Source organism: Mobula birostris, chromosome 23 (assembly GCF_030028105.1).
Source record: "Mobula birostris isolate sMobBir1 chromosome 23, sMobBir1.hap1, whole genome shotgun sequence".
In the NCBI taxonomy this organism is placed as follows: domain Eukaryota; kingdom Metazoa; phylum Chordata; class Chondrichthyes; order Myliobatiformes; family Myliobatidae; genus Mobula; species Mobula birostris.
The window spans coordinates 5,739,910-5,752,787 of NC_092392.1; the positions used below are offsets into that span (position 1 = coordinate 5,739,910).

Here is a 12,878-nt window from a genome sequence, read left to right on the forward strand (position 1 = left end):
ATTAACAAAAAATTAGCACCAAGCCATATAAGCCAGAATTTTTGGCAAAGACAAGTTTTGAGGAGCATCCAAAGTGCTACAAGCACTTTAAGAAAGAACTTCAGAGCTTAGGGTTTAGGAAGCTGAAGATACAGATAGTGATGACATTGCTGAGCAAAATTGGCTGTAGGCAAGGTTCAAGAACTGGAGGAGCTAAGAGATTTTTGAAGGTTGTAGAAGTGAAGGAGATTACACTGATGGCAATGGGTGAGGACATTGAGGGATTCAAATACAAGATTGCAAATTTTAAGACTGGGGGATTACTGAACCAAGAGTCCATGTAGGTCAGTAAACATAGGAGTGGTGTCTGTGGGCCAGTGCAAATTAGGATACAGGTAGCAAGGGCTTTGGATGATCTCCATTGTGTAGAAGATAGGATTGTAAGTGTTTTATTTTACTCTCTTGGTATGTTCACACTCTAACATAGTAGCAAAAGTATTATGGTATTACAGTGGAGTATAGGGAATTAAAGAGGCGTGAAAGAGGAGTTGGCCAGAATTGATTGGAAAAGAACACGACGGGGATGACAACAGAGCAGCAATGGCTGGAATTTCTGGAAGCAATTCGGAAGGCCAAAGAGGAAGAGGTATTCTAAGGAAAGATGACACCACCATGGCTAACAAAAGAAGTCAAAGCCAACATAAAAGCCAAAGTGAGGGCATATACTAGAGCAAAAATTAGTGGGAGGTTAGGGGATTGGGAAGCTTTCAAAAACCAACAGAAGGCAACTAAAAATGTCATTAAGAAGGTAAAGATGGAATACAAAAGTAAGCTAGCCAATACACTGTAATATTAAAGAGGATAACAAATGTTTCTTCAGATACATAAAATGTAAAAAAGAGGTGAGAGCGAATATCAGACCACTGGAAAACAATGCTGGAGAGGTAGTAATGGGAGATAACATAATAGTGGATGATTATTGGCAAAGATGTAATGTTGAATTGTATAAAGTACTGGAGGGGCCTCACTTGGAGTATTGTGAGCAGGTCTGGGCACCTTATCTTAAAAAGGATGTGCTAAAACTGGAGAAGGTTCACGAAAATGATTCCAGGATTGAATAGTTTGTCACATGAAGTGCGTCTGATGGCTCTGGGCCTGTATTCACTAGAATTGAGGAGAATGAGGGGTGACCTCATTGAAACCTATTAAGGTCTTTCACTATTGAATAGAGTTGATGTGGAGAGGATCTTTCCTGTGGTGGGACAGTCTAAGACCAGTGGACTCAGCCTTGGAATAGAGGGATGTTCCTTTTAGAATGGAGATAGGGAGGAGTTTCTTTAGCCAGGGAGTGGTGAATAAGTTGAATTCTTTACCACAGGTTGCAGTGGAGGCCAAGTCTTTATGCACTTTTTAAGGCAGAGGTTGATAGGTTCTTGACTGTTCAGGGCATAAAGAGATATGGGGAGAAGGCAGGAGAATGGGGCTGAGAGGAAAATTGGATCAGCCCCGATCAAGTGACAGAGCAGGCATGATGGGCCAAATAGCTTAATTCTACTCCTACATCTTATGGTCAATACAGTCCATTTATTTGCAAGTCTCATATAATTCAAGCAGATACCTGATAAAGTACATCTTTATCAAAAATCTGATTTGTCCTTGACCCATGCCAGTGAAACCGCTTGGCTGCCAGGCGATAACATTTTCAGGATTGATCAGGGCTGGCAATTATTGTTCCCTGTGCTGATATTAGTTGCCTGCAAGAGTGTACCCCAGTGAAATTGAGGACATGAACTGAGGGGAAATTCTCCACTTTACAATTTCAAATGACTCCTATGGTTGCATCCCCTCCCCACACCCCCACCCCTTTGTGATTAGCCTCAGTCTCTTTCTTATTAAGATTCAACTAAAGGCTTTGTTGCTGAGCAATGTTATTGTGTGATTGGGTTTTATTAAAACTACTGAATCCAAGTCAGTCTAGGAGTAGAGTAATGAGCTTAAGTCCAGGGCTTATGACAAGCTAGTGGCTCTGTCCTGTTCACAGTTTGATATTTTTCCTTTCTCCATATGAAACTGGTCTAAGTGGGCTGCTCGTCACACGTGGGGACTCCTAAAGTAGGGGCATAACTACATGATGGTCACTTCTAAGTCCAATAAGGAACTTTAGAAACATTACTTTACCCTGCAAATGATGAGTGAAAAATACCTTTTCATAAAGAGTTGAAATGATTAATATAGACATATTCAAAGGGAAGCTAGATAATCAGAACAGTAGGCCAATGGTATTAGATGAACAAGGATCCAGGAGAGGCTGGTGTGAAGCGTAGTGCATCTTTCTATTTTTGCTTTTCATGGCTAGAATTTTTATTTGCACATTATCTTAAGTGGTTAAAGTGTTTGTGGTTATAATCCAATTTTTTTAACTGACATTCAGCAGTTCAGTAAGAGTAGAATTAGACATGTATGGAAATAATGCCCGTATTGATTCGCCCTCCACTGCTTCCACTTTGAAATGTCATGGAAGCTTATGTTGTCGGTGTTGGCTCTCAAAAACGCAGCTGTGCTGGGTCCCAGCTCGAATGCCATTACCACTTGTGCTTCACCAAGCTCCTTTTAAAAAATATATATTTATAGAATAACATTCACCCCTATTTATCCAGTTAGAATGGTCTGAGAACTGTGAATGGAAGGCAATTGTCCTTAACTTCTAGATCTTGAGTTAGTGATTATAACTTATAATTAGTGATCTACTTGCCAGAGAGAATCCTTGTTCTTTATTGTTCTGAAATGAATCTCATTTCATTTTGGAACACCTCAATAAGATCACTGTTAATCTCTCCTCCAAAGTGAACAATCCTCACCTTTCCAACCTCTCATGATCGATGCCCCTTATCCTTACATATTACTTAATGTCGTACCTGGAATTGTCCACCGTGAGACTACAGATAAATCCATTTCTACTTTTCTCCAATGGCTACATGTGGTGATAGGACTAGTCCTTACAGTTAGAGCAGACAGAAGTGTCATGCTCCATTTTACCCAGTGTGTAAGTATCACTAATAGCCTCCAATTGTAAGCCCACTTCATTTCTTTTGAATACTCTAATTTGGTTGTATGTGAGCACAGAGAGGGGGTGGGATTGCAGGTAAGAGTTTTTTCTTGGTATACTTTGAAAGCTTGTCAACTCATGTCAGGATGAAGATGTAAAGATTAGCTTCATTAAAGTTTGATTCTAGACGTATAGACAGAAGTATTGAATAAGAAATAAAAGCTCCGTCTGTTTACACATTAATCATCAATTATATAACCCGTAGGATTAACCCCACTAAATCATTCACATGGCTAAGTCCTCTGAATGTTTCAAAATGAATTAAAAATAACTTGGCACAGTAAAGCCTTACAGAATTAGCTCAAATGTAGAGTCAGCTAGCATTTTTAAATGGGGAAATATATTTAAATGCAGGAGTTTTTGGCAGTATGCTATTTAATTTCCGCCAGAAAATAAGTCACTCAATAGTCCACCCGAAGCAACGCATGCAGAAAATAAAATTGCAGGTTATATCTGTATTGAACCTTTCACAGTCTCCAGACCTACAGCCAATGACATGTTTGAGGAACCGAAATGTGGATAAGGTTTATGACAAGTTCATTATTAATTCTATGCAATAATTAGGTGAGATCAGACAATGTGATGTGAAGGGTCACTCTAATAGAAGATAGAAAGATATAGTGATCCCAAAGGAAGTTGCAGTGTCACAGTAGCATTACAAGTTCACAGATGTACAATATTAGAAGAGAAGTAAGAAGAATAAATAAAAATAAGTTATCTTAAACAGTCAAACAGGAGGGGGTCATCACTGCCCCAGCTATAGTTTGACTCATTATAGAGCCTTATGGCCTCATATGGCACTCCTCGGAGCAGCGCAGTTGTCTTAGTCTATTACTGAAAATGCTCCTCTGTTCAGCCAAGGTGGCATGCAGACAGTGAGAAACCTTGTCCAGAATTGCTAGGATTTTCCATGGCGTCTTTGTTCTACTACAGCCTCCAGTGTCTCCAGTTTGACTTCTATAACAGAGCCAACCTTTCTACTCAGTTTATTGAGCCTGTTGGCATCACCTGCATTGGTGCCATTGCCCCAGCACATTACCACATAGAAGATTGTACTGGCAACAACAGACTGATAGAATATGTGAAGGAGAGAGAATTGAAGACGTGTATAAATGTCTAAGGTTCCCATTCACTATTTACATCAATAAATTGTGCCGAAAGGCTACCTGTGTAAACATCTGAAGTAGGAGACTGCTTTGATGCATTAATTAATATTATGATGCTCACTATCCAGCAGATAGTGAAGCCATTTGGATGAGAGAGCTCTTGTCATTTGATTGTCTGGTGCCAAACATATGTTATTCAGTAGTACAAGTTACATGTGTATACCTTATTCTTGAAGGCTCTAGCTGTTTCCTGGCATTCAGGTAATCATCCTTCTGCCTTCATCAGCTGCCTGCTCTTCATGATTTAGCTACCATTGTGGGTAACAGCTGGTTGCCTAACCTTTAACTTAGCTCAGTTGAATCCACTACTATCCTTGTTCAAAGTTCCAACTGGATTGTGATCAGTGGCTGGTTATTATTTCTTCTCTGCCGTTCCTGATTCAGAGACCAGACGCACAATTACATTACAGCTGTGCTCAGCTTAGGACTGACCATCAGGACCATTAGAGCAAACTTTTCTCAACTACACTATTCTTACACTGGGAGAAGATTTCCTTTGTTCATAAGCACAGAGTCTTCCTCTGCTCATTATTAGTAGCTCAGGCACAATTATTACAAAAAGGTAACAGAAGAAATCCTTTGCTTGTTTGAGACCAGTAAATTTCATCTCTCCATCAAAAGGTATGCTTTGGACATGACCAAATTGAATAGAAATTTACCTCCCTTTAGTTTAATGTTTTAGTTTACTTTTCTATTATTATTTTAATTTCTTTAGTTATTTAGTTCAATATTGATACTTTTAAAGGTCTCTGAATATGAGAGAAATTTAGCACCTGTGAAGTCCATGACCTGACCAGTCCCAGCTTAGCTGGTTATTGAAGGATGTAGGAATTGTTTTGGGTGCAGGCCCTCTTCACTGTGCCACCAGTTTGGAGTATGGAGAATGAGATCTAGTCCATCCAGCTCAGGTAAGTATGAATGTGATTATGTTGGGTGACATTCCCAGCTGGGGCGGAGAAAAGTTGCTTAATTTGGTTCAGTTGCATTCCTTCTACCTGACTGTTGATAATGGGGAGCAGATTCCCAGAAAGCACATTGAATATCACTTTGGTTAATTCCGCCAGGAAATAATAAAACCACACCGATAGCACACAAATAAGACATTTTTCAAGGTGCCTCACAGAAGAGAAAAGGGCATTATGCAAAACCGGATTAACAAGAGACAATTCAAGACAGGAAGTGAGGTTAGAAGATATGCGGGGGGGGGGCAGTGGTGAGTATGTTCCAGAATATTAAACTAAGTTGGCTGAAGCCTCAGTCATTAATAGGAGAGGATGAACAAGAACTAGACCTAGAAAGCAGAGGACTAGAGGTTGAGGGAGGTTCCACACTGAGCTTGCAGTACGGTCATGCACAATCTATCTGCTTAGTATGATTATAGTATAAATTGCTATATTTGAATATACCACAGAATCGTTACTTGTCGGGGTGGAGGGGTTCAATGCGGATGTTGGTGAAGTGTATTTTTACACCAAAATAAGGAACTAATCCAGAATGTTACTCGATTACCTTGAAAATCTGGAAGTATTTTCACAGAACTTTCACTCTGATAAAGCCCTTCATTGTGTGGGGTAGCATAAAAGTGTGTCTCCCTCTCCTTCGTCCTTCCCCTCCCCTTTCTATTTCTTCCCCTCCCCCTCTCTCTATCCCTTCCCCTTCCCCTCTAACCCTCCCTACCCCTTCCCTCTCTGTCTCTCACCACCCTTCCTCCATCTCTCTCTTGTGTCTGCTTTCCTTGTACTCCTGTAGCTGAAGGATTGGTAGCTCTTCAGAGTTCCAAATAACATTTCTTGATCCCTGTCTCTAATATGAGAAAGAAATTATCGGGTTTTCCAAAGAAAAGGAAGGATAAATTGAGAGAGATGGTTACTTTAGGTAGCACTCTAAAATCCTGTTAGAGCATAATTAGAGTTGGTAGCCTGTTTGGCAACATCCACAAACTGAGCTGCTTTGTCAGAAGAAAAGGCTAGTGAGGTCGGTTTAAGAGCGCTGTGCCTGTATTATTAACTTGTTCTTTCCCTTTCTTTCATTTTCAGGTCTGGTTCAAATCCCAGTGAGCATGTATCAGACTGTTGTGACCAGCTTGGCCCAAGGAAACAGGCCGGTGCAGGTTGCAATGGCCCCTGTGACCACTCGAATGACAGAAATTCCATCATCTGGAGTAACAGTGGAAGGACAATCGGTGGAGGTGGTGACACTGGAATAGTGAGGACATACTAATGGCAAAACAACATTACTTCAGAAGTCCAGTTTGGAGTCCTGCAATCAGGCATTGTGCAGTAACAAGTGGCCAAGAAAGTAAAAGTAGACCATACCCCATGTGGCTTTAGTGTTTGAGAGAGAGAAAATCATGGAAGGACCTCTCATCTCCTATATTACCTTCAAAGAGATTACAATCTCTTGTATTTACTGTTTTATATTGGGTGGGTGGGTCAGGGGAAGGTAAAAGAAAATCAAAACTATTTGTATACGTTTCTCTGTATTTATGCACAAAGTGTTTGTGTCTTTGAAAATGGCGGAGTGGTCTTGTTTATTAGTGAACCCATTTGGGAACTTTCTAATTTGGTTCCAGAGATTTGGATTGACATGAGTGGGTGGGGCTAGGGGTGGGTTTCTGCATTTTACATCACAATAAAAGTTGGCGCAGAACCAGAATAACAATCCTTTTAAATACTGATCTCTGGTTGGTATGCAGATTTTTACTTTATTGCTATTTTAAATATTAAAATTAATGAATAAAGTGTTATATCTCTAGTCTCCGCTGTGTTCAACTTCACAGCATAGCATTGGGTTAATCACCAGAGTTTTCTCTTACAATCACTGCCCAGTAGCCCCTGTTCAAATGTTTGTGTGTGTATATACATATGTGTGTCTATTGTATATACAGAATATGTGTGCTACCATGTCTAAGTTAATCAGGTTCTGCTCTGAAGTTTCCCACCCCCTCCCACTCCCACATCCCATTATCATCATCTTCAGGCTTTGGGCTGAGAGTGGCCATTTCTGTGAGCTACCCGACAGTTGGAAACACCAAGTAGAGCCTTTGGGAAAAGAGAAGAGTTAAAAGCTGATATGAATTTAAGAGGATTATAAAGACCAGCAGAATCCACACAATGGGACAAGTCAAGATCAGCAATCCATTGGGAATTATTTTAATAGTTTTAATTTTACATAAATTTTATTTAATTCCTGTCAGTTCCTCAGGCAATGGATATAAAGTCCAAGTTTCAACTGGCTCTTTACTGATGCTGCAGTAAATATTGAGCACAAAGGTACCACTTTGTGGGCTTTGGACATTGACAAGGACTTGGGCTCCAGGCACTGGAGAGAGGGATATATCTGCAGTGTCTGTCTCAAGACTCCAGTCTACTCACTCCTGCTGTTAGATCGAATCCATATAATGAGGAATCTATAATTAGTTGTTTGGAATTGGATTAAAACCACTAAGTATATAATAATAGGGATACAGTTGCATTTATATAGTGCCTTTGACATAGTAAAATATCCCAAAAGAAGGAAAAGTAGACATGTTGGAAGTTTGTGGATCTGTGTGGGCATAATGCTTACTCTTTGCTTTGGAAAATGGGGCTAGTTTCTATATGATTCAATGCGCAGAACAAAATTGTTCATTCCTGTAAAATGTGTCCACAAATCCATGTTAATTCATATAAAACATATTTTAGATTTCCATTGATGCACAAGAGTCAAACTGCATGAATGGTATAAGCTTATTCAAGGTTCCAGTATTGTGGTCTGCACCTTTGTTCCTGGTGTTTTTCTGAAAGACCTTTAGTTGTGGAATTTTCTTGGTGAGTAGATAAACTCAAATAAATATAATTAGAAGTGGAGCTGATAGTAAAATTCAGGCTTCTCTTGGTATTGTTCATGAGACCTTATCAAAGGAGGGTCAATGGATTATTTGAGTAATTAGAGCAAGCAAAAACAAAGATATGGATGATCTTGCTGCATGGTGTAGATGCTGTTGTCCATACCTGGTGAAGCATGAGAGGTATTGCGGCACAGTGATTAATTCTTCTTGGTAGTTATGGAAAAGTGAAGAGAGCTTAATAAAGTTAAACCACTGTGGGGCTGGTTGTTATTTAAGCTACTTTGATATTCCTTGTCATTGACCTTTCTTGGTCTTGAAATCAGACCAGAAAGCTGTATTGCAGTGTTGTCTCTAGGGTTACTTAATACTTGTTCCCGTATTCTATCAGGAACAAAAGTATTGCACTTAAGCTGAAGTGCCAATGTACTTTATGTGCAATACATTATTTCATCAGCCCATGTAGCAAAGTTAGTAATGTGCCACATAGTGCTTCGCCTTCGTGTTAAGAGCTTCTCTCCGACCCTGAATTTTGGGTGTAGAACATGTGGGGGACCTTCACAGTCATTGTCACACTTTATTAAAATTTTACTTGACATTTCCTCCTCCTTCATGACTGTTGTTCAATCTCTTTTAGCTCGTACACACAACTGAAGCATGAGTAAGATAGAAATCCCAATTTGTTCAACTTGGAAAAAGTCAGTGATAACTTGTGATAAAGCACTAATGAGGCATGTCACCACTGGTAGAATCAAAGAATTGTTGTAGGATAAAACTATACCATTGGGCAACACACACACACACACACACAAAATGCTGGAGGAACTCAGCAAGTCAGGCAACCTCCATGGAGGGGAATAAAGGGTTTAGCTCAAAATATCGACTGTTCCCCACCACAAACACTGCCTGACCTAGCCAGTTTCTCCAGCATTTTGTGCGTGCTTCTCAAGATTTCTAGTATCTTTTGTGTTTATATTGAGTCCATGTCAATATGAGTTAAATCGTATATAGAAAGTTGTTGACTTTGGGTTGTTGTTAGTGGTTGGGATGATTAGGAGAAAAAGCTTTGGGAGTAAGTTAGGCGCCACATAAAATTTAATTCTATACAGTAAGTTGGAATGGAGTGAAAATTACTCCGATAGATTTTTGGAGAGTGGAGAAGTGTTGGTTTCTATTTGTTTCTCCATATTTGTCCAATCAGTGAAGTGGATCAATAAATACATGCAGAAGATGGCCACAATGGTATGATGACACATTGCAAAGTTGAATTTTCATATAGCTACAAATACTGTATATATCATAAAGAAAAGTCTTTTAATACTGAAAGTGACTGCAGATGGTAGGAGTACTGTGGTTTGTTCACTACCATATTTATTCCCCTTCAATATTCTGAAAATGTATTTGAATGAAGTAATTTGCATTTGATTTTGTTTACTATGTTGCTTTCCTTTTTGTTTGGGAATGTGATTTGCCAACTAAACACTGCCAGCAATTTTTGGGGGGCTTGGCAAGCTGATGGTGTGTAATAAAGATGTGAATAATCCTGGTGAGATGGAGGTTGCTGGCCTCTGCCTCTTTTATTGCAGTCACACAATGTTCTTTGCAGTGGTACTATTGGCTAAGAAATGTACAGCAAAGTAGACACTCAGTCCTTTCTGTGAACTTGTTGATCTATTAAGCCAGGGCAGCATCTCCTTTGGGAATCAGACTACAATGCCAAAATTCAGCAAATTAAATCAAAACCTGTAAGTGCAAAGAATGTGTCCTATGTCTTTCTTCCCCGTTTCCTGTATCATTTATTCTTCGCTCCTCCTTCCCAATCCATTTGTGAATCTTCCTTCCCATTTTCTCATTTTTCCTCTCCAAATGGTGTCATCTCCATTTCATCGTCTTTCTCCTTACAACTCTATCTTATTTTATACTGTTCTCCTCACCAAGTCTTTTCCTCCGAACATTGTTTAAACTCTAAATTTATGTGGTTAGGAGATGTGCAGATTTTAAACTTTGCTCAGTTGTCATTGAATTATTTAATGGGACTTGGCTTCACTCTGTGCCCTCAGTTATTTGGTCAACACACTGACCAGGATAAAGCCAGATTTTATTTCCTCATTAGTATGAATTTTGACCTCAAGATTTTATATATTCCTCTGCCTGGAATGATCTCCTCATTCTTCCTGTATTAAACTGTCTGTTAAGATTGGCCTTTCATGAATTAATATAAGACATAGGAGCAGAATTCAGCCCATCAAGTCTAATCTGCCATTCCATCATAAGTGATTTATTATCCCTCTCAAACCCCATTCTCCTGCCTCCTCTCCATAAACTTTGATACCCTTACTAATCAAGAGCCTATCAACCTCTGCTTTAAATATACCCAATAACTTAACTTTCACAACCGTCTGTTTTGGTCAGAGCCAACACCACTATCTGGGGTCTTTCCCCTGTGGTTTCTAATATTCTGAATTCCATACTTCAATGTTGGTCTGAAGCATCACCAGTGCAACAGTTGAAATGTAAGACAGGTGTGAATGTAAAGAGGAAAGACTTGCATTTCTAATTTAATAGTCTAATGAAATTCCACTTCCCTGCAAGCAATGACCTTGCTCTGTACCTCATCTGACTGATGCATCCAAAATGTGGGTAAGCAAATACTGTACAAACACTGCATTATAAACTAGTTTTGCACCTTCTGCAGTGCTATATTCTGCTCAAACATATCTCTAAATAAAATAGATTACTGAAGCTAAAACTGGTTGTTTTTAATAACAAGTTCATCTAAGAAGAAGTGGGAAATGTTTATTCACTAATAAAACATGAAGCTCTCTATTAACCAAAGTGGCACAGAATCAGTCAAGGATAGGTAAATCATGTGATGGTTGCATTCAGACTAACACAAGACCAGAGTCGCAAACATTTGGAGTCAATCTTCAAGGTTAAAATCGAGAAACTAAAGGTTTTCGTCAGAAAAATCCGAGAAAGTAGTTCCTATTCTCATCTCCTGGACTGTTTCATTCACTTGAGAAATTTCTTTCTTTCATTCATGGCCTTGAGGTCTTCTTTTTGATTTCCCTGAGAAATTGCACTATTGCCAAGCAAAGGAGAAGATGGATGGTGAGTGTAGTATTTGGTTATTACTCTCCAGGAAAGGGTTAGGGAGAGCATTCCAGAGCCTTTAAGGCAGCTGAAGTCAAGGATGCCAACACTGGAGTGGTTAATATTGAAGATGAAAAAGGAACTAACCCTGAATGAGCCCAGAAGATGAATAGGTCCATATGATGTTGCATAGATAGAAAGAGTGAGGCCATGGATTTGTCAAAGTTTTTAAGATTATGTTGATTTATCAGGAAGTGACTATAGGTTAGAGGTTTGGGCATGATAGTAGATGTAGGCAGCAATGTAATTGCTAAGTTCAACTTTGTGGAAGATGGGAATCTGAACAGGTAAGCATCAGTAAAGTCATGTCTAGGCAGACAAAAAGGCACAAAAGTAGGCTGCAGATGAGGATTAATGTTACAGGGGTAAAAGTAGATGGTGTCAGTAACTGGTGAGAAACTAACTTGGATCAAAAAGGATCTAGTGCTTTCCCAGTGCACATGACATATCAACTCTTCTCAGGCTATCAGCCAGGTACAGGTGTCAATTATAACAGACGTTTCATTGACAAACTCTGCTATTTTCATCAGGGACAATGCCTAGGCAGATCTAGTCCAGTGGTATATATACTCAACTCCCAATGTCCGTCTCTCCTGATTGGTTAGTCCTCAAGCAATCAAGCTTCTGCTTTTCCAACTTGTTTAAAATTGTATTCCAGTTCTTACCTAAGGTGAGACCTCTGCCTTTGTTATTTTTTTTATTCTCCAGTCTTATTTCAATGGCTTGAAATAAGAGAAATCTGCAGCAGCAGAACGTTGCATATGCAATGACCACAAGGTTGACTTCAATGGCACAAAACTACTGTGCCGCACCAATGGCTTTTGGATAAAATTTAGAATGGTCTGGTTCAGTCTTGGCCTTGGAGATCAGAGGGAGACTTTGAGCTAGTGGCAAGATATTGGCATAAAGGAATTATGGTGAAAATGAGAGGCAAAATGGATCCCAATATCATTGATGTTTGCTTGTGCACTATGCATCATCCAAGCAAGGTTTTCGTTGAGGCTGTACTTCTGAAAATTATGCTAATGCAATGATAAATTTGAGGAAAAGTCATATATTCATCAAAAGCATATCAGCCTGGAACATTAACATGTATATTCTCAGTCAGTGCCATGTATATAAATCTTATTGTCACTGTGATTTATATGAAGTAAACTACTCAGGTCTATTCAGACTTATTTTTCCTTCATTTCCATTTCTTCGTTCAGGTCTTATTTACTTGATTACTTTGTTCAACGCATTCAAATTTTGCTGAACTTTGGAAATTTAAGAAATATACACTTCTGTGTATTTTACATAAAATCAGTTTTAAATCCTGTAACGGTACTGCCTGCTCAAGCCATTTCTGACTATTTGCTGTATTTGGGTTCCTATGAGAAAGTTGAAAATGTGGAGCTTTATTTTTAACTAATTTAAATTGGCAGCAACAATCAGTTCATTAAAAGCTTCTAATCTATAAATAGATCCTTCCATGGCTTATGTTGACTGCTCATGGCTTTTTTGAGTTGTATTTGCCATTCCAGAACTTTAAGGCTGACCACGATTTGTAGTGCAATATTTAGAAAGCTACTATACACCATGTAACATGCTAAAATCCATTATCTGCACTCCAGTCTGCAAAAGTAGACTTTTTCTTTAGAGTATCAGA

General features: G+C 39.1%; 1 protein-coding gene across 7 annotated transcripts in view; it reads left to right on the top strand.

Annotated features, from left to right (window-relative positions):
* The window catches only part of nrf1 (nuclear respiratory factor 1), a 95,967-nt gene extending 83,576 nt beyond the window's left edge, over positions 1 to 12,391 (top strand). For 4 of the 7 annotated variants that reach the window (XM_072241715.1, XM_072241718.1, XM_072241717.1 and 1 more), the window contains one exon: positions 6,288 to 12,391. In XM_072241715.1, coding sequence (XP_072097816.1) covers positions 6,288 to 6,457 — 170 coding nt within the window. In that variant the 3' untranslated portion in view covers positions 6,458 to 12,391. The remainder of the gene's footprint in view (positions 1 to 6,287) is intronic. The other 3 variants (XM_072241720.1, XM_072241719.1, XM_072241721.1) reach the window with 2 other exon arrangements.
* Positions 12,392 to 12,878: the final 487 nt, after the last annotated feature.